A 22,094-nucleotide genomic window follows, 5' to 3' on the forward strand; every position below is an offset into this window, starting at 1 on the left:
ATGGCATCCAGATGACTAACGATGTTGAGCATCTCTTGATGAGCTTGATGGCCGTTTGTATTTCTTTGGAGAAATTTCTATTTGGGACCTTTGACCATTTTAAAATTGATGTGTCATTTTTGTTGTTGAGTTGTGAAGTTCTTTATTCATTTCAGTGATAGACCCTTATTAGGAATATGATTTGCAGATATTTTCTCCCATTCTGTACAGTGAAAAGCCTTTTCACTTTCTTAATGTCCTTTAATGCAGAAAAGTTCTAAATTTTAATGATGTCCAATTTATCTCTTTTTCCTTTTGTTGCTTGTACTTTTTTTTTTTAACTTTTAGTCTTTTATTCACAATGTTTGGGCATATTAATTTTACCTTTTTTAAATGCTATTTTTAAAGCAACAGAGGAGGTAAGAAAATATCTATTACTCTTGAAAATATTTTTAGCATGGTCTTCTTGAGTCGCTAAGTCATGTCCGATTCTCTTGTGACCCCATGGACATAGCCTGCCAGGTTTCTCTGTCCATGAGATTTCCCAGGTGAGAATTCTGGAGTGGACTGCCATTTCCTCCTCATTGTTGCTTGTACTTTTGATGTCCTATCTGTGCCCAAATCCAAGGTCATGAAGGTTCACCCCTGTGTTTTCTTCTAAGAGTGTTATAGTTTTAGCTCTCATATTTAGATTGTTAATCCATTTTCAGTTAATTTTGTGTGTGGTGTGAGGTAATTGTTCAGTTTCACCCTTCTGATATCTCGTTGTCCTAGCACCATGGTACAGCTCCCTGGGGTCCGCAGGGGCCCTGCCCATGGCTGCAGACTGTCTATGGTGAAATGATGGGAGTGCCTGGGCTCTGGGACACCCCACCTCCGGCCTCCTGCCTCAGCCTCTCTGGACTCTGTGGTGACAGGTAGTGATGGCTCTTTTGGAGGCAAGCCTAAAGTGTGGCCAGTCCCCTCTGCCTCTCCCAGTCACACATGGTGAGGCCTTCCTTGACCCTCCCTCTCCATTTTGAGTCCCCCATCCCATACCTGTGAGTTACTGTTGCCACACATACCCTGCCCCAACTGCCCTCATACCACCTTCCCTTTCTACCGAGGTGTTGCTGAGCTTTGCAGGGGAAGCACTTAAGGAGTTGCTGACTGCTGGTGATAATCTATTTCTCCTCCATTTCAGCTGTGTTGGAGTGGAAGAGGAGGAGGCCCCAGACATTGACATATACCACTGCCCAAACTGTGAGAAAACCCACGGGAAGTCCACCTGTAAGTATAGCACCATGCTGCTGCCCCTTGGATCTGACTATGGGGGTGAGGTCTCTGCTTGACCTTGATCCCAGCCCCAACTGGACCCTACCTTGCTGGAGTCAACTGCCCTGTGTGGTTGCAGCCAGGGGCCTCTGGTGCCTAGGACCTCCTCCTGTCTCATTTATTGCTCCTCATGGCCTTAGTGGGTCGGCTGTGGCTCCTCCTGATCATCTCCTGCCTGCAGATGCAGCTAGGGCCCCTCATGACCTTTGCAGAGAGCCCACCAGCCTCCAAAGGCCAGGACAGGGGTTGCAAACTCTACCATTCGCAGTGACCAGGCAATGCGAGATGGGGACATAGACTGGGAGATGTCCAGGGGGCCATCCATCCCAACTCTGCCCAGCTCTGCCCAGCTCTGCCCAGCTGGCTGCTTCTTATCTATGTAGCGCTCTAGGAATGTGCATTACTGGGGACCTGTTCTCCTTCCCATCTCTAGCACTCCTTGCTTGGAATCTTAGGTGATCCCCTTTCTCTATCTTTTTTTCAGCAATGAAAAGCATTTTATTTCTTGTCAGTTCTACATTATTAATAAGTAAGAGTACAGAGAGGACAACTAATAGTTTTTTTTTTCTTAATTGAAGTATATGGCCAAGGAATTTTGTATTTTTGAAATGCAAAAGAATTCCCATTCTCACACTACTATTTGTACATCACAATGACTTTATCACCCTCCCCTTCCATGTGGCCCTTTCAGGGTGTGGGGGGGACCTAGTGGGTGCTCTCCAAGGCATGGGCTCATCCAGGGTGGCTCTAAAGGGCTCCACATCAAGGCTGGGAGGCAAGTTCCAAGGCCAGGTCCACATGGGAGAAGAAGAATGATCTGCCGGGGCTGGAGCCCTGTAGCCCTGGTGGGGTAACCCAGTGGATCCAGTGGGCATAGAGGTATGGAGTCCTGTAGATCGACAGGGAGGCCTGGCGTGCTGCGATTCATGGGGTCGCAAAGAGTCGGACACGACTGAGCGACTGATCTGATCTGAGATCCACTGGCACAGGGTGGGGTGGGAGCCCACCCGGAGCCCACCCCCAGTGGTCCTATTCTGTAGGCTGAGGCCAGCCAAGGGAGCCCAACCTAGCCCCTTGGAAAGCTGGGTGAAGAGTGGTCTTGCCTCACCTCGACCTTTCCTGGGCCTCTCTTTTTGCCTAGCCTGTGCTCTATCATCACTGAGTGACCATAGGAACTGTATTTATTTTGGCTTTTGTGCCCTACTTTCCAGCATGTTGTGGGCATGTGGTAAATGCATGAGAAGAAGACAAGAAGGCCTGGTGGCTTCTGAACTTCCCAGGCATGAAGGTTCTCAAATTCCTAACTTACCCTCACAACCCTAGAGGCTGGCAGCACTGTTGATCACAATATGTCTGCCCTAAATTACCTGATCCTTCTGGTAATGGCTTCACAGCAGACACAGGAGGATGCCTGTCGCCCCGTGGCTTAGTCTACATTTCTGTTACCTCATGAACTTCCAGGAGGCTAGGGTAGATGAACAGGGTGTGCACCCGGGTCTGCACCTCGTGGCCCCGGGAGTGGGATGGGGGGCTGATAAGGGCTGGAGCTGGGAGACACCACCCAGCTGATGATAGGCACTACCCTGGGGTGTGCTCAGGGAGAGGGGCGGCCAGGATGCCTCTATAGCACTGTTCTAGATCAGCAGTGTGGGACTGCAGCCTGGGGGGACCTGACAACCCCTTCCTGACTGTATGTGTGCATTGTGTGTGTGCATGCACATGTGCGTGTATATGTGCTTTATAAATTCTGTGACTCAGACTCCCCTGATGGGCTGTGTGTCCATTGGGGATGAAAGCACAGATTCTAGCAGCTTCCGCCAGTGGGCATTCCCACACTGCCTATCACCGATCATTTTACATGTGTGTGCCCTGACCAGAGCCTGTCTGTGACACACTGGTTGGTTTTTGCTGCATGAACTCCAGTCACACCTTCTGCGGGAAGGCCCCTTGATGACCCTGTGCCCCCTGAGAACCACCCAAGCCCACGCGCCTGCCTCCTTTCCCTGTCCTGGCCTGGGTGCGGTTTGTGGTGGGCACAGTGAGGTGAGGACAGCAGGGAGAGGGCCAGGACAGGGTGGAGAGGGGGGAGGATGGAGCCCTAGGAATGGATGGAGGCAGGGCTCCCGGAGCGAGCTGGACCTGAGGCCACATCCCTCGTGCTTTGCCTTGTCTTTACGAGCTCACAGGCTTCCCTGTCCATGCTCTTGCCATCTGTCCCTTGGACTGACTGTGGTTTGTGACTCTCAGGCCCACAGGCTCCCATGAAGGCTCATGGGAGGCAGGTGACATGACCCTTAAACTGATTCTGAATCCTAGTGTTTCCTCTTGTTGGCTCCATGACTGCTTAAGAGGTTTTCTTGTTGTTCAGTCACTCATTCGAGTCCGACTCTTTGCGACCCCATAGACTGCAGTACGCCAGGTTTCCCTGTCCTTCACTGTCCCCCAGAGCTTGCTCAAACTCATGTCCATCGAGTCGGTGATGCCATCCAACCATCTATCATCTGTCATCCCCTTCTCCTCCTGCCTTCAATCTTTCCCAGCATCAGGGTCTTTTCTAATGAGTTGGCTCTTCTCATCAGGTGGCCAAAGTACTGGAGCTTCGGCTTTAGCATCAGTCCTTCCAATGAATATTCAGGATTGATTTCCTTTAGAATTTAAGGAAAATTTTTAAAAATAAATTTATTTATTTTAATTGGAGGTTAATTACTTTACAATATTGTATTGGTTTTGCCATACATCAACATGAATCCGCCACGGGTGTACACGTGTTCCCCATCCTGAACCCCCCTCCCTCCTTCCTCCTCATACCATCCCTCTGGGTCGTCCCAGTGCACCAGCCCCAAACAACCAGTATCATGCATCGAACTTGGACTGGCAATTCGTTTCATATATGATATTATGCATGTTTCAATGCCATTCTCCCAAATCATCCCACCCTCTCCCTCTCCCACAGAGTCCAAAAGACTTTTAAGAGGTTACTTACTAATTTCTTATCTTTTCCTTCTCCCTGAGGCAAGCACCTGTCACACCTTTGGGATGGGGTAAGCTACGCTTAGGAGGGTGGGCTGAGCTGTGTTGCCAAATGTCTTAGGGATACGTATTGCCCCTGTAACCCAGGGGGGTCTGCTGAGTCCCCGCTAGCTTCCAGCTGTCCCCTGGGTACCTTGTCAGAGGGTGTCTTGGGCCACCCATAGGCAGGGAAGGCTCAGCCTTAGAGCTCAGGAGGGTCTTAGACCCTGGGGAGGAAAGGAGCCCACCAGTCAGGGCTGCAGAGGGGTTCAAGAGGAGCTCAGACCTGCCTCACAGCTTCATCTTTGGCTGTTGTCCCAGCATACCTGCTCCAGCCACAGTATCAGGCATATTCCAGCCTCTACACGAGGTGCTTGAAGCTGCCCAGTCCTGAGTAAGGGCCCGGGAAGCCCAGATGGCCCAAGACTGCCACTGGCCCCTGGTCAGCAGGGGCCCCAGGCCCGGCTCCTGGCAGGCAGAGGAGATGCTGCTTCTTTCTTCTGCTGCCCACTGCTGCCCTGCATGTCTGCTGTCTCTGGGCTGTATGCCTCCTCCAAGACTCAGTCACCCCATGTGTCTCCTGGCCCAGGGCCCTCCATACTCACGAGGAGTCCAGGAAGCCAGGACCAGCATTAAAGATGAGACACAGAGACACCCAGTAACTTGCCTAGAGTCACACAGCTACAGGATAGGTGGGCAAGAAAGATTTGGACTCCTCTCTGGGTTTGGTGGGGCTTCCCTTGTGACTCAGCTGGTAAAGAATCTGCCTGCAATGCGGGAGACCTGGGTTTGATCCCTGGGTTGGGAAGATCCCCTGGAGAAGGGAAAGGCTACCCACTCCGGTATTCTTGCCTGGAGAATCCATGGACTATGTAGTCCATGGGGTTGCAAAGAGTCAGACACGACTGAGCGACTTTCACTTTCACTGGGTCTGGTGCTGCCACCGGAAGTTCTAGCTCCAGCCCCTCCTTTGTAGGACCTGGCCTGATTTCCATAATATGCACTTGCACTTTGGTCTGGGAGACCAAGCATGATGTATATATCACCTATTTTAGGAGACAGTCTCAAGGAACTATGACTTGATGAGACAGGGAAGAGGTGGCAATTTGGAACAGAGGTCAGCTCAGCCACCCCACACCCAGTGCCTTCTGCTTCCTGCTTTAGGCAGGTCCCACCCAGGAGCAGTCGTCAGCTCCCTTCATCCCCACAACCACTGAAATGCAGGAGGACTGCAGCCCCCACCCGATCCCTGTCTGTGAAGGACAGACACTCTAAGGGCCCCGCCAGCTCTCCCTCACCTCCAGTCACATCTCTGCGTGAGGATCATGTTTAAAACCCTGCGAGGCAGCCCCCCAGGATGGGTCTCCATGCCTGGCCCATCTTCATTCACTGAGTTATCCATGGCTGCCCTGAATGGGGCCGAAGGTATCAAGGAAGTAGCTTCCTTCCCTCGGGAGGCTCGAAGTCCAGTAGGAGCGTATGTTAGTGTGTGTGCATATTTGTCCTTATATTTGTGTGTGTCCTAGTGTGCACGTGCCTGTCCTGGTCCCGTAAGGGCATGTGTGGTTGCATGTGGATGTGCATATGTGTACGTGCGTGATCGTGTGTCACAGCCCAGGAGGGACAGGTGTGCATTCTCACATGTAAAAGTCCAAGATGCGTGTGTCCAGTGCCCTGGGAGCAGGTGTGACAATATGATACCCTGAGGATGGGCAGGCCGTGGTGGGCAGGGAGTGGGGAGGCAGTGGGCATAGAAGATGGGGCTGGGCTGCTCTGCCTGTGATTGTGGGCTGTCATGGCAGCAAAGATCCCAGTGGGGAAGGACAGCGGTCTGTGCTATTTGAGGGCAAGTCTGAGGGTAAGACACGTGGGAGGGGTCCTGAAAAATGAGCCTGGGTGGGAGCTTCTCAGGGGGCACCTCTGAAGAGTTCTCAGCGGACTAAGTGCTGAGTGAGGTGGGGCCCTAGGAAGCCCCAGCTTTGAGTGCCATCGTTTAAGCCAGCAGGTTGGGAAGTATGGGGTAAGAGGTGAGGTGGGGGCTGTGACCCAGGATGTGAGAGGTGGGAGTTCCTGACCATGTGTCAACTCGGGGTCCTGAGAGGCTGGGGAGGCTGGGTGGGTGGGGGCCAGGGAACCCCAACTTCTTAACCTCTGAGAGCTCTGAGTCTTGCAGCATTCATGGTGGCCGCCCTCCTGGCTGGGTCTCTGCAGGCATGGGGAGAGGAGGGGGTTGCAGGCGACGACCTGCCTCCTGTTTCCCCCACAGTGAAGAAGAAGCGAACCTGGCATAAACATGGCCCCGGGCAGACGCCGGAAGTGAAACCTGTGCAGAATGGCAGCCAGCTCTTCATCAAGGAGCTGCGGAGCCGGACCTTTCCCAGGTGAGCAACCTTTTCCTCTCCAGCCTGAGGCTGGATATGCACCCCGCACTGGGGCTCCAGGGCCATGGGCTTCCCTCCAGGGGAAGCAGCAAAGTCCCAGAAACTCCAGGTGCTCCCAGCACGGGAGCTGATCTCTCCCTTCTCAGCACCTCCCCACATAGGTGATTGTGACCTTCTTCACAGCCCTGGAGGGAAGAGTCTTATCTCCCCCACCTGGTATGGCCCTTCCCACGGCACATTCCTGAGAGATAGCCACTGTCCCCACTTTATGGACCAGGAGTGGGGGCTGGTATCCAGCCTGAGACCACCCTTTGGATGTGGCGGGTCCTGGTGTCAGAGCCTGGGCTTTCCTCTGTGCACATGGCCTGCTGGGGTGTCCCTCGTTCTTCTTAGAGTGCCCCTCCCCCTGTACACCCTTGTCCTTGTGAGGGCAGAGGGCAGGATCAGGGTCATGGAAATCACTTCTGGTGAGGGGGGGCACCCTGACTGTGTGGACATGTGGTTGTACATTCAGCGGCTCTGAACCACCCTTGGCCCTTCACAGCTGGAAGACAGTTTCTGTTTGTGTGACAAAGTCTTTACTTCTTTTTTTGAAGGATAATTTGATGGACACAGATTCCTAAGTTGGCGGGGTGTTTTTTTTTTAACATTTTAAATGACTCATTCCATTATCTACTTGAGTGCAAGGTTTCTGGTGAGAAATTCAGTGCAACTCCTTTCCTTGCTCCTCTGTGGATAAGGTATTTTTCCTCTCTGGCTTCTTTCTTATTTTCTTTTTTCCCATCTTTATTGAGATATAATTCATATACCATATAATCCATCCATATGAAGGGCACAATGCAGTGTATTCACAGCTCTGTGCACCACCACCAGTTAATTTTGGAGGGTTTCCATCACCTCAAAAATAAATTTATGACCCACATTCCTCCTAGAAGTCCTGCCACTAATCATGCTTTCTGTCACTGTAGATTTGCCTATTATGAACATTTCATCTAAAAGAAATTATATAATATGTCGCTCTTGTGACTCGCTTATTTTACTTAGCATAATATCCTCAAGGTTCATCCAGAGTGTAGCAAGTATCAGTGCTTCATTGCTTTTTTATGGCCGAGTAATATTCCCTTTGGATAGACTGCATTTTGTTTATTCATTCATCAGCTGATAGAAATTTGAGTTATTTCAGATTTTTGACTACTGTGAAGAATTCTACCATAAATGTTCTTGTAAAATACCTTGTTTGGACATATATTTTCATTTTTTTAGGGGTAACTTAATATATAATTGTTTGAAGAATTGCCAGACTGTTTTCTTTTTTTTAATTAATTTTTTTTAATTGAAGGACAATTGCTTTACAGAACTGTGTTGGTTCCTGCCAAACATCAACAGGAATTAGCCATAGATCTGCATATGTTCCCTCCCTCTTGAACCTCCCTCCTACCTTCCTCCCTACCCCACCCCTCTAGGTGTTATAGATCCCTGGTTTGAGTTCCCTGAGTCATATAGCAAATTCCCACAACACTTTCCATTCCCACCAGCAGTGTCTGAGGGTTTTAAAACATTCTCCGTGTCCTCACTAGAATTTGCTATTATCTGACTTTTTGAGTTGCTTCCCTTGTGGCTCAGCTGGTAAAGAATCTGCCTGCAATTTGGGGGACCTGGGTTCAATCCCTGAGTTGGGACGATCCCCCGGAGAAGGGAAAGGCTCCCCATTCCAGTATTCTGCCCTGGAGAATTCCATGGACTGTATTGTCCATGGGGTTGCAAAGAGCTGGACACAACTGAGTGACCTTCACTTTCATGGTGGTTCTATCTATCTATCCTTGCAGGTGTGAAGTGGTCTCTCACTGTGGATTTAATTTGAATTCCCCTGATGACTAGTGATGTTGAGAACATGAACCTTTTCATGTTCTTGTTGGGTATCTGTCATTTGCCCATTGAAAGTTGTTTTTTGTCTTTTTGAGTTGTAAGAGTTCTTTGTATATTTTAGATACAAACTCCTTATTGGATATATGATGTACAAATCCTTTCTCCAATTTTGTGGGCTGTATTTTCATTTTTTTGCTGTCTTTTGAAGCACAAAAGTTTTAAATTTTCATTCAGATCAGATCAGATCAGTCGCTCAGTCGTGTCCGACTCTTTGCGACCCCATGAATCGCAGCACGCCAGGCCTCCCTGTCCATCACCAACTCCCGGAGTTCACTCAGACTCATGTCCATTGAGTCAGTGATGCCATCCAGCCATCTCATCCTCTGTCGTCCCCTTCTCCTCTTGCCCCCAATCCCTCCCAGCATCAGAGTCTTTTCCAATGAGTCAACTTCGCATGAGGTGGCCAAAGTACTAGAGTTTCAGCTTTAGCATCATTCCTTCCAAAGAAATCCCAGGGCTGATCTCCTTCAGAATGGACTGGTTGGATCTCCTTGCAGTCCAAGGGACTCTCAAGAGTCTTCTCCAACACCACAGTTCAAAAGCATCAATTCTTAAGCGCTCAGCCTTCTTCACAGTCCAACTCTCACATCCATACATGACCACAGGAAAAACCATAGCCTTGACTAGACGGACCTTTGTTGGCAAAGTAATGTCTCTGCTTTTGAATATGCTATCTAGGTTGGTCATAACTTTCCTTCCAAGGAGTAAGCGTCTTTTAATTTCATGGCTGCAGTCACCATCTGCAGTGATTTTGGAGCCCAGAAAAATAAAGTCTGACACTGTTTCCACTGTTTCCCCATCTATTTCCCATTAAGTGATGGGACCAGATGTCATGATCTTTGTTTTCTGAATGTTGAGCTTTAAGCCAACTTTTTCACTCTCCTCTTTCACTTTCATCAAGAGGCTTTTGAGTTCCTCTTCACTTTCTGCCATAAGGGTGGTGTCATCTGCATATCTGAGGTTATTGATATTTCTCCCGGCAATCTTGATTCCAGCTTGTGTTTCTTCCAGCCCAGCGTTTCTCATGATGTCCTCTGCATATAAGTTAAATAAGCAGGGTGACGATATACAGCCTTGACGTACTCCTTTTCCTATTTGGAACCAGTCTGTTGTTCCATGTCCAGTTCTAACTGTTGCTTCCTGACCTGCATACACATTTCTCAAGAGGCAGATCAGGTGGTCTGGTATTCCCATCTCTTGAAGAATTTTCCACAGTTTATTGTGATCCACACAGTCAAAGGCTTTGGCATAGTCAATAAAGCAGAAATAGATGTGTTTCTGGAACTCTTTTGCTTTTTCCATGATCCAGCGGATGTTGGCAATTTGATCTCTGGTTCCTCTGCCTTTTCTAAACCCAGCTTGAACATCAGGAAGTTCATAGTTCATGTATTGCTGAAGCCTGGCTTGGAGAATTTTGAGCATTACTTTACTAGCGTGTGAGATGAGTGCAATTGTGTGGTAGATTGAGCATTCTTTGGCATTGCCTTTCTTTGGAATTGAAATGAAAACTGACCTTTTCCAGTCCTGTGGCCACTGCTGAGGTTTCCAAATTTGCTGGCATATTGAGTGCAGCACTTTCACAGCATCGTCTTTCAGGATTTGGAATGGCTCAACTGGAATTCTATCACCTCTACAAGCTTTGCTCGTAGTGATGCTTTTAAGTCCAAGTTATTTTTTCTGTTGCTGCTTGTGTTTTTAGACAAAAACAAAAAGAAACTATTGCCAAATTTAAGGTCATAAAGACTTATGCCTATGTTTTCTTCTAAAAGTTTTGTAATTTTAGCTCTTATATTTAGGACTTTAACTCATTTTGAGTTAATTTTTGTATATGGTATGAGGTAAGGGTCCAACTTCGTGCTTTTGCATGTGCATATCCAGTTCTCCCAGTTATTAAAATGATTATTCATTTGCCATTGAATTATCACAGTACCCTTGATGAAAAGCAGTTAACCATAGATGTTTAGGTTTTTTCTGGACACTCAATTCTGTTCCACTGATCTATATGTCTCATATTATGCCAGTACCACACAATCTTGATTACTGTAGCTTTGTAGTGAATCTTGAAATTGGAAAGTACCCTCCAACTTGTTCTTCATAAAAAATGTTGTGGTCATCTGTGTGCCTTGTATTTCCTCAGTATTTCAAGTTCATCATGTCGGTTTCTGCAGAGTAGTCAGGTGGTATTAAGAGAGGGATTGTGTGGAATCTGGAGATCAGTTTTCCATTATTTCTTGAATCCCACTCCTTCCTTCAAGATTTGGTTTCCTCCTTGTTGAGTTATATCCTTTAGTAGTTCTTTCAAAAAAGCTCTATAAAAATATTTTCTGTGTCTGACAATATTTTTATTTCATCTTTATTTTTACATGATTCTAATTTTCTAAAATGGATCTAAAATTCTGGTTGTAAGTTATTTTCCGTTAACTCCGGAGATATTATAATATTGTGTTTCTTTTGACATTTCTTGTTACTCTTATCAGCCTAGTTGCTGGAGTTTTTGTTTTGTTTCATTTTCATTTTTGGTGAATAATCTGTTTTTCTGTCTGGAAACTTTTGAGTTTTTTTTTTTAATTTATTTTTGATATACCATAAGTATACTGCGAAGCTTCTAATGTGCATTTGCTTTTATTTATCCTTCTCAGGATTCAGTAAGCACTTTTAATTTGAGGTGTCATATTTTATCTAAGTTCTGAAACATGTTCTGTTTTCTGTTTTAATAGCACTTCTTCCCCATTCTCTCTTACTTTTTGAAATCTTTTTTTTTTTTAAATCAAATTCAATGTTGTTTAGCCAGCTACCATTTAATGTATCTGCTGAGTTGTAAAAATTTCAATCATCATATTTTTCTTTTCTATAATTCCTATTCCTTTTCATTGTTGCCTGTTCTTTTCCCTCCTTCTCTGATCTTTGCTTTATCTTCTCTTTATCCCTTTGAATGGTTTAATGTATTTGTCTTAAAATCCCCTTTACAATTATCCTATTATCCTCAGTCCTTGGGCTCTACTTCTCTGGGCAGATGAGGCCGCTGGCCCTTCCTCCTGGGGGTTTACCTCCTTGTGTGGGGCAAGATTCCATGGCAGCCAGTCTGCCCTGGGCTCTGAGGTGTCCCCACAGAATGGTTCATATTTGCCTCTTGCTGGGCCCTCATGGGTTTTGTAGTTCCAGACCCAATCCATTGGGTATTGTGTGAATCCAGAACTCTCACTAGAAAAGAGCCTGGGATTCCAGCTTGTCAAGGGCAGCCTTCTACCTCCCACTGCCTTGTGGCCTCCGCGGCTGACTCTGCTGTCCCAATGCTCCCAGAGCTTCTCACAGCAGTTGCCCAGCACACTCCTTCTTCTTCCTCACACTCTGCTCAGTCCTTCTGGTTTATCCCTAACACTCCGCCCAAACCCCAGAATCACTCTTCAGTCCTCACTTAACTGGCTCTTGTTAACACATGGCAGTGGTGCGGGCCCCCCTCCTGGAGTCACATGTCCTCCGTGGAGGCCGTGACACCATGCTGTGCTGGCTGTCCTCCCTGCCTGGTCTCCCCTGCTCATGGCTCTTCTGAGGGATTCTGGGAACTCCGCTCGCTCCCCACTATCTGTTTCTCTGGCCTCATAGATTGTCCCTTGGCTAGTGGTTCCTCAGCTTCTTTCTCCAGCCACTAGTCCTTCTGAGCTCCTGACCTGTCTGGATGTGCACCTGCATCCACTGGCCAGTCCCAACAAGTGTGTCCCTCCTCAGTTCTAGGTCTGCTCCAACCCCACTCCTGCCCCAGTCCCTTGATCACAATGACCAGTCCCTCAGCTGCTCACCTTTGCCCAGACATCATCTGATTCTTGAGTCTGCCACCTCCCTCTCACTGTCACCTTCTGGTCCAGGCACTGCACGCTGAGCCTCCTCCTCTGTGGTCACCTGCCCCACCCTGGTCCTGCTGCTGTCCACTGTATGTCTGCAGAGCAGCCAGATGAACCTCTGACTGTCACTGCCCTGCTCAAGCTGTCCAGTGGCTCCCCAGTGCTCTTGGCATGAGGTGGCCTGGCCCACCACTGACTTGGGTGCTTCCCTCTGCCTCCCTGCCCCAGCCACACTGGTTCTTCTCATTCATCACACTTGTCACATTTTCCTCTCCCCAAGGCCTTTGCTAGTACATACTCTCTACTCGGAGCCCTGCCCCTCTCACTCCCATTCCCCCAGGCTTCAACAGGCTCAGTCTGATCCTGCTTCCTGTCCTCTCCACTGTAGCACTGCTCTCAGCTGTGGGTTAATGGCATTGCATGCTTACCTGATGAAAACCCCTCTCCAGCATCAGCATACAGGGGTCTTTGCAGCTGGGCCCCACAGGTCCCTGGCGCCCAGGGTGGCATCCAGCACGCAGGAGACAGGAGAGCTGCTGACCACAGCACCCCAGCCACCCTGGGTCCTGTGTTTAGCTTGTCCAGGGGGTAGGTTCTCTGTGAAGAGGTTTATCTCCATCAGCTGTGCCCTTAGGATCTAACCCCTGTGCAGCGGTCTGACCTCTGAGCACTCAAGAAGAGTACTATTGAATGAGGGGCGAGTGGAGAGCAGGGAGGTCGAGGAGGGATCTTGCTCACACCTCTCGAGCCTCGCTCTGTCATAGTAAGAGGGACAGGTGTGGCGTGTCCCCATTCTCCACTCGCCACGGCCCTGGACTCCTGGACCTCGAGGGTCTTGTGATGAGTGTGTGTGTGGGACTCTGCCATGTCTACCCTGTAGCTGCCCTGTGACCACTGAGTGAGGCGTTCCTTCTGGGTCGTGGGGGCGGGGGTGGTATGGCTAGAGCTCAGGCTCCATGTCTCCGGCCCTGAGGCCCTATCCAGGCCTGTCATGGAGACTGGGACCTGGGCTTGATGTGACCTCCGACTTGTACTTCCCTGCAGTGCAGAAGATGTGGTAGCCCGCGTGTCGGGCGGCCAGCTCACACTGGGCTACATGGAAGAGCATGGCTTCACCGAGCCCATCCTTGTCCCCAAGAAAGAGGGGCTGGGCCTGGCGGTCCCAGCCCCCACCTTCTACGTCAGTGACGTCGAGAACTACGTGGGTAAGTGTCCTCTCCTGCAAGTAAGTTATGGGTTCCCTGAGCCAGGAGTTCCTGTATACACTGTGAGCTGGTATGACTCTGGGTCCCTTCCCAGGCTCCACTGGGGGGTTCTTCTTAGAACGAGACCCCATGCCCCAGCAAATGATGTGTGACCCAGGCCTCCTCCCTTCTCAGTTACTGTGCCCACAGAATGGAGGCTGCATGGCGTCCCCTGGCTTCTGCCAGCTGCAGGTTTCGTTATTGTTGGGCGCTAATAATAGTCATGCCTGGGAGGGCCTCGACTGTGTGGTCCTCTGCCCCTGAGCTTTGTGCCATGTCCTCCCCAGCTGACCTCTCTTGTTTGCCCCAGGCATGCCTTCCCATGGCCCCAGGGCTTCCTGTCCTTCTGGACCCCTTTGGGTTCTCGCTGGTACTTTTGGTGCCCTGTCTTGTGTTCTCCGCAGCTTTCAGTGCTATGGACCCACTTGATCAGGACACCTCTGGGTGGAGCAGGTGCTTGTACATGCCGACATCATCTGACACAGAGAGGCCAGATGTAGCCTTTCTCCATGTAGCCCAGCATCATCTGGCACAGAGAGGCCAGCATGCGCTTGCAGTGACCTTGGAGGGACTGGTGGTCACACTGCCCTGGCTCTGAGGCTCTCATGGTTGCCAGGGCTTGGGGTGGTCACAGGGATGCCTGGGTGACCAGTGCGGAGAGGGGAAAGGAAAGACCCTGAAAAGGCAAATGCCCTGGCCCGCTCTGGCCACATACCGGATGGGAGGGTACGGGTACTTGAGGCCCTCAGACAAGTTGTTCAGTCTATGAGCTCTTGAGCCTCTGCATCCCTAATGCTGTGAGTTGTGGGTGGGGGGCAGATGGGTATGAGAATTCAAGGAAAGCATCTGTACAAGCCACTCAGGAAGTCAGTGGCATTCTGGAGAATGGGGCTGGGATGGGAAACACCCTTTCTCTGGAGCCCACCAGGGGAGAGCCCAAGGATGACCAGCTTGTGCTGGGGAGGAAGAAAGGACTCACATTTTCATTCTGGCAGCAACAGCTGTCCAGGGGAGTTTCTGCCATGTCGTAGCACCTATAATAACAGATAATATTTAGTGAGTGCCTACCAGGTGTCAGGCATTTTTATAAGCTATTTTTACATAGGAGCTAGTGTTGTCCTGCTCACAACTCTGTCCCTAGGCCCCAGGATCAGCCAGCTGCAAAAGGTAGGGTCAGCCCTGCCTCGGATGCTGCTTCCCCTGCTGCCCGATCAGCTGTGCCTGCAGGAGTGGGAAGAGGCTTACTGAATAAGGGAGGAGATGGTCCAGAGGTCTAAAGGTCTTTCTTTCACTTCTTGGGTTTTTTTTTTTAATGCAACTTTTCATACACACACAGAATAAGAGAAGTAAGCAGTGAACCCGTATGTATCCAGTACTGGTCAGAGAACCCACCAGCTTTGAAGTGTTAATTCATCTCCCCAACTCTGTCTTCCTCCAATTATGTGAAAGCAAATTTCTGGTACATAACATCATTTTACCCATGAAGATTCCAGTACACAGCACTAACAGTTTTCAAAAATGTATAATCACAGTTCCATTATTTCCCTTTATTACACTAATAATAATTCCTCAAAATCATCTAAGGCTCACCTACATTCTCCCCAAATGCCTCAAAAACACCTTTTTTTGTATTTGGATGTTTGAGTCTGAATCTGCACAAGACCCTCACACTGCATTTTAGGTTTTATATCCCTTTAGAGGGCAATGGCAACCCACTCCAGTGTTCTTGCATGGAAAGTCCCATTGAGGGAGAAGTCTGGTAGACTGCAGTCCATGGGGTCACTGAGAGTCGGACACAACTGAGTGACTTCCCTTTTACTTTTCACTTTCATGCATTGGAGAAGGAAATGGCGACCCACTCCAGTGTTCTTGCCTGGAGAATCCCAGGGACGGGGGAGCCAGGTGGGCTGCTGTCTGTGGGGTCGCACAGAGTCGGACACGACTGAAGCGACTTAGCAGCAGCAGCAGCAGCAGTAGTCTCTTCTGTATCAGCCCCCATCCTTTTCCCATTCCCTTGGTCTGTTGGAGAAATGAGGTGGTTACTCCTGGAGAGTCTTTCATGTTTGACTTGGGAAAATCTTATATTGGGGATTCGGTTAACAGCATCCTTGTGGTGTCATTTAACGTGTTCTTCTGTCCCAAGTAGTTCCTGTAACAGGTGGTTGGAGGTTGCTTAGATTTGAGTTCATGTTGTTGGCCAGGACTCCTTAGGATAGGGGTGCTGCCACCCACTTCTTTTCAGTGGTCGAGGCAGTGCAGCCTCAACTGTCCACAGAAAGCTCCATCAGCCTTTCAGCTCGTTGGCTGAGCCGTGGTGAGGACTGTTGCAAAGGAAGAGTTGACTACTTCTGTCCTTTTCTCTTCTTCTATTGTGAGTCTTCTGTAAAGAACTTTTCCTCATTACTTGGTTATCCAGAATGCTATGTCTATCACTAAAATATTTTTACCCTGAACTTGCCCCATCAACCATAGAAAATGTAGGAAAAATGTTTTTCCTTTTATTTATCAACCTTCAGAATGTGGAGTTGATGTCCTAGAAATGCAATTTTTTTGATTTAAAAAAATTTTAAGTGTAAATATGTCCCATGTATTATTTTGGACATATCTACACTAAAAACACCTCCATTGTTTAGCTGAAGTTTAAGTTCATGTGGTGTCCTGTATTTTTTTTGCTTATCTGGCCAGCTTAGCTGAGGGTCCTGATTGTGCCACCCCACTGCACCAGGGGATCTTCATGGTCACCCAAGGGAAGGGGTGGGCAGGACAGGTGGGAGGAGGGTCAGATCTCAGAGCCTAGGGCCTCAGCTTTCCGCCCTTCCCTCGGTTGTCTTCAGAGGGTGAGTGAGCATTCTCTCTGCACGTCCTGGGCCCCGACCTCATGGGAGGCCACGTCACCATCCTGGCTGCACTCACCCTCCCCTGCTGCCTCCCCAGGCCCGGAGCGAAGCGTGGATGTGACAGACGTCACCAAGCAGAAGGACTGCAAGATGAAGCTGAAGGAGTTTGTGGACTATTACTACAGCACCAACCGCAAGCGGGTCCTCAACCTCACCAACCTTGAGTTCTCCGACACCCGGTGAGTGGGGCCGGGGCGGAGGGATAGAACACTGGTTTGGAACATGCTGAAGATTTAAAAAGCAGGGCCTGTGACTGAGGCTGTTGAGGTCAGGGTGGCCTAGCTTATGATGTGCAACTGTCTTGTCTGAGCAGGCATGACCCTGAAGGCAGAGATGTGCCCAAGGCAGCAGGAACACCGAAGCCCTGTTCTCGGCTTGGCTGCAATGTCACCGCACAGGTGCTGCTGAGCTGGGCGTTTTCGATGCAGTATTGTGCGTTCTGTCCAGGACAGTGACATTTAATAGAATCACAGGCTGTCTTTGCCTTTTCTCATCTTCCCCGGAGATGAGTTATCTGGTCTGACATGGCCCAGCATGGCGAGAAGTTGCTGCACCCTGTTGTCTGTTCTGGAGGGCAGTGGCTTTCCCTTCGCCCGGGCTGTTTATGAGCAATGACGTTTACTCTCAAGGCCCCATCGTGCCCAGTGACACTAGCATGAGCCCACCTGAAAAGTCTCCTTCCAGTTCTCCAAGAAGGGAGTTGTTTCTGGGCTAGATAGTTCTCGGGCCTTCTCTTCAGGCGGAGAGCCCAGTGTTAGATGCCTGCTGTAGCTCCACCTAGCAGCTGGGCTTCTGCCCGCTCTGTGAACCTCGGTTTGCTGCCCGGTAGAATGGGAGCAATGCCATGTAGCCTGAGGTGGAGAAATAGGTGTGGGACTCATATCACAGAGCACCTTGCCCTGCCTCCCCAGGGGGCATAACAAATGTGCTGACGGTTCCTGTCACTGTGACCGCCCTTCTTGTCCCTGACCCCAGAATGTCCAGCTTCGTGGAGCCTCCTGACATCGTGAAGAAACTGTCCTGGGTGGAAAACTACTGGCCTGACGATGCCCTGCTGGCCAAGCCCAAGGTGGCCAAGTACTGCCTGATCTGTGTGAAGGACAGCTACACCGACTTCCACATCGACTCCGGGGGCGCCTCTGCCTGGTACCATGTGCTCAAGGTGAGTGCGGGCCTCTGCTCCCCACGGGGACCCTGTCTGAGCCCGAGGGCAAGACCTGCTCTTAACCAGAGCCGGCAGGACCGTCTGTATCCCCACAGGCCTTAAAAGTGGCCAGCATCAGGTAGGAGGAGGGATAAGATGTTTCTTCACAGGAAGGACACAGATGTTGGGCCCTTGGGGAGTAACTCAGGCCCAGAGCAGCACACGTGTGGTGCTTTTTCTAAAGATTGAGGCTCATGAAGCAATCGGAGGAGGCCCACTGTAGTGGTGACCAAGTGCTGTGTCTGGGGAAGGGAGAACAGTGCTGGGGAGCCTTCCTGAAAGAGGGGGCGAGGGAATATCCCCCACGGGGAGAATGAGGGGTTGGCCGGGGGCCAGGGAGCAAGGCTGCGGTGGCTGGCATCTGAGCAGCAGAGAGAGCTAGGGGACTTCTGGCCAGGAACAGATAGGGCAGCCAGAGGGAAAGGGAGATGTAAAAAGACACACAAAAGGAGACCCTGAGCACTGGGCTCACCACCCTGACCAGACCTGCTGGGGCCTGGGCTAGGATAGGTGGCTCAACTTCTGGTCCCAGCCCTTTGAGGCTCTGAGCAAGTCCTGCCACCCACTCCTGCGACCCTTTGTGCATCTCCTGCCCTCAGCCTGTCTGCCCCGGAAGTGAGGACCTGTCGATCTCCCTAGACCAAGCGTAGAGCTGGGCTGTAGCTAGCAGGGGGTACCATCCTTCCATCTCCAGTGGGACCCAGGCTACTCTCAAGAGAAGAGCTTTCTTATAACTCGTCAGACTGCAGGTCACAACTTTGTTCCCCTTGGCACGTACAGCATCCATAGTGCTGCAAAGATATGGAGTGTGGAGTGGCAGGGGTTGCCCTGAATGTGCTGGAGGCACCGATGCCCAGGATCTTCCTGACAGGCACACTTCTGGATTGCAAAGCACATGTGGCCCCAGTGTTTCAGGGGAGGAATGGTGGGCCTGGGAGGACAATGGTGAAGCTGAGACCCATCCAGGGACATGGTGGGCATTACCCACCTCCAGCATCCCAGCATATGACAGTTTCTGCCAATGGCCTTTTGTTGGCAGGGGGAGAAGATCTTCTATCTCATCAAGCCAGCTTCAGCCAACATTTCCCTGTATGAGCGCTGGCAGTCAGCCTCAAACCACAGCGAGATGTTTTTTGCCGATCAGGTGGACAAATGCTACAAGTGCACCCTCAAACAGGGCCAGACCCTCTTCATTCCCTCGGGTGAGTGCCCTGCCCCTGTGTTGTGTGCCCCACCTCTGATGTTTGGGAGGTCACGCCCTGGGTGTGTGCTGCCTTGCCTTGGGGTCAGTCCTGCTCTGTGGTCACTTCTGGGGCCACCTCGGGGCCATGAGGCCCTGTAGCCTCCAGCCTGGCTGTGCTCCTGGAGGCCAGGCCTGTGGGATTGCATGGGGCCCTGAGAGCCCAGCCCAGAGATCCCAGTCACACTGTCAGAGTGGTGTTTGCTGATCTGGACATTTCAAACAAAGGGGAAAGCAGGATACGAGCAGATAATGCTCTTCACAGATGTTGCTTTGCTTTACCTGTAAATACTTCACCTTTTAAGGTGAAGGTATCTGTAAGGCTTCTTTTTAAAAATAACATAATTACAATACTATCATCACACTTTAAAAATGAACAGTTAACCATGCCAGTATTACCCAATGGCCAATCAATGTTCAGATTTTCTAGTTGTCATATATGGAGGCCCTCACATTTCCACTGACTTGGGTGCCTCCGAGTCCTTCCTGGTCTAGCCCCTACTCCTGTTTCCTACAACCACAGCTATTTCCCAGAGTCTGGCGGGACAAACCCAGCTCTCCTGGGAGTTGTGGCAGCTCTGCCTGTCCGTCCGTCCTGCATGTGGAGATCAGGAATGCCAGGCAGCCCACCCCTGAGTTGGGTCTGAACGAGTCTCCTGGGCTCCTGGGCCTGAGTTTCCCTGTCTAAACCGCACAGGGCTGGATAGAACAGACTGGGCCAGTTCGAACATAGGCCATCCTTCTGGGAGGGCGCACCCAGTCATTACATAGAAGCCAGGACCGGAGCACCTTCCGGGGCCCCGGATGGATGGGGGCACAGAGGAAGGGCTGGTAGGAGCCTGAGCCCATGCTGGCTGGAGTCAGGCCAGGTATGCCAAGAGCCTGGTGTGAGAACACTGTGAAGAGGTGGCCTCATCCCTGTCCCCGCAGGCTGGATTTACGCCACTCTGACGCCTGTGGACTGCCTGGCCTTCGCGGGACATTTCCTCCACAGCCTGAGTGTGGAGATGCAGATGAGGTAGGGCCTCACCTGACTCCCCGGCTCCACCGTGGTATGATGATGCCTCCCCTGAGTCCTGGCCGGGCCCAGCCCATGGGTGACCCTCGGCACGGCTGTTTGCCTAGCCAGGCGTCCGCGTGGTGGGGAGGAAGGAGGAGATGAGCTGTGATCCTACCAGGTCCCCTGAGTTGCCTGGTTGCTGGACAGCCTCAGGCCTGTAATAGACTTGGGGGGAACTTAAAGGCCGAGCCGCCTTCTCCTTGAGCACTGACCCAGAGCTCTAGCAGCCATGGCCCATGGGGCTCACCTTCACACCAAGCGGTCATCCTGAGGTGGTCCCCTGGTTCACCTTGCTGTTAAGGCCCAGCAGGGAGGCCTGAGTGGGCATGGCCACAGTGTAGCCTCTAGCTGTGGCAGGGGTTCAGCTTCCTTCATTACCTGCTCAGGGCTTCATACACTGATTAGTTCTTTGCTGTGTCTTCCAGAGCATACGAAGTGGAAAGAAGATTGAAACTGGGCAGCCTGACTCAGTTTCCCAACTTCGAAACTGCCTGCTGGTACATGGGGAAGCACCTGCTGGAGGCGTTCAAAAGTACGTCATCGCCTGGTCAGCGTCTTTGCCTGTGGCTATGGGCAGTTAGTTGCGGGCGGAGCTCAGGGATGCCAGGAAGTGGTCACAGGTCTGCCATCATGCAGCAGGGCGGCTGGGCCCTGGGGCACAGGCTGAGCGCTGCCCTCATGGGGCCTGAGCAGAAAGTCCCCTCAGCTCCCAGGCCTTGCTTTCCCTGTCTGTGTGTTATGGGGCTGGAGGGGCCTCCTGCCTGCAGGGTCGTCTGGTGTTGCGGAAGGAGCTCTGGCCACATATTTCCAGACCTGGTGTGTGTTCTGCTTGGTCCCCGTGGCCCTGTGTGGTTACTGACAGGGCTCAGTTGGGACATCGAGAGGCCTGGGGTCTGCCTGGCTACCAGCCAAGGGACCCCGGTAGCATCCGTGCTGTACTTGGGGGAGTGAGGATGCCAGAGTCCCCTGGGGAAGGCCGTGGGGAGGGATGGGCTTTACTGGGTCCCTGCCCTCCATGAACATGGCCCTCCATCCTACGTCCTGCCAGCCCTGCCTTTGGGATCAGCTCCAGGTGGCCAGATCCTGCTCAGGTCTCCAGACTTGCTGCAGCCATGTGAGGGATGCAGGAGGAGCATTTACTTTCATGGAGAACTTCCTTTTTCAGCAGCACCTGCCTTCCAGGAAGCTGCTCTTTTGTGTTCTGATAAGAGTCTCAAGTAGAGACCTCCTTATCAGGACTCCTTTGTACTTTGACTCTAATTTGAGATCAGAAGGCTGAAAATGGTTCTTAACCTGGGCTGGCTAGGTTTCAGTGAAATTCATCCATCATTTTCTAAACTTCAGCCCTGTACTCCAGGCAGAAGGACTGCCCTGCTCTGGGGTTTCTTGCTGGGGAGATGGAATGGGGTTTGTATGGGCAGAATCACACCCTAAGGACCTGGGGACAGCTTGACTAGGGCGACTGCTGACTAGCTGGGCCTTGCTGGGCTGCCCTTGCCTCTTTGCCTTGGGCCTTCCTCTGTGATGGGGCTGACAGCTCAGCAGCCTCAGAGCTGAGAGGGCCCAGGGGTTTGCCACAGGCCAGACATGGTCATCTGATGGTGTCAGAGCTCAGGGCTGTTCTGCCTCCGCGGTGAACTCTCTGCCTGAAGGGGGAATGCTGAAGGGGGAGTGCTCTGTCCCTTCTGTTTGGGGGCAGCTCTGGCTCCCAAGGATGTGACTGAGGTGGTGCTTGCCTTGGGCCACCCCAGTGGGAAGTGGGCCCACTGCCTGAGCTATGCAGGGGGCTGTGAGAGGGTGGGAATCAGAAAGCATCGGGGAGGCTTGGTTTGGGGCATGACTGTGGTCCCTCACTGTTGCAGGCTGGGGCCCGGTGGAGGGGGGAGCCAGCCCACCTGCCTGAGGGGCCTGGTGGGTGGACAATGGGAAGGCCAGTCCTGCCCCTTGCAGAGCATCTTAGATGGGCATCCCCTGGGTTCCAAGAGGAACCGTTGGCAGTTG

At 51.1% G+C, this 22,094-nt stretch overlaps 1 protein-coding gene across 2 annotated transcripts in view; it reads left to right on the forward strand.

The window, feature by feature from the left end:
- The window catches only part of PHF2 (PHD finger protein 2), a 91,590-nt gene that overhangs the window by 50,237 nt on the left and 19,259 nt on the right, over positions 1-22,094 (forward strand). For both annotated transcript variants that reach the window (XM_044940302.2, XM_025282082.3), the window contains exons 2-9: positions 1,163-1,248; positions 6,569-6,683; positions 13,493-13,653; positions 16,627-16,768; positions 17,565-17,751; positions 18,833-18,995; positions 19,964-20,051; positions 20,519-20,625. In XM_044940302.2, the coding sequence (XP_044796237.1) occupies positions 1,163-1,248; positions 6,569-6,683; positions 13,493-13,653; positions 16,627-16,768; positions 17,565-17,751; positions 18,833-18,995; positions 19,964-20,051; positions 20,519-20,625 (1,049 nt within the window). The remainder of the gene's footprint in view (positions 1-1,162; positions 1,249-6,568; positions 6,684-13,492; positions 13,654-16,626; positions 16,769-17,564; positions 17,752-18,832; positions 18,996-19,963; positions 20,052-20,518; positions 20,626-22,094) is intronic.

The sequence above is a fragment of the Bubalus bubalis genome, chromosome 3 (assembly GCF_019923935.1).
Source record: "Bubalus bubalis isolate 160015118507 breed Murrah chromosome 3, NDDB_SH_1, whole genome shotgun sequence".
NCBI classification, from domain to species: domain Eukaryota; kingdom Metazoa; phylum Chordata; class Mammalia; order Artiodactyla; family Bovidae; genus Bubalus; species Bubalus bubalis.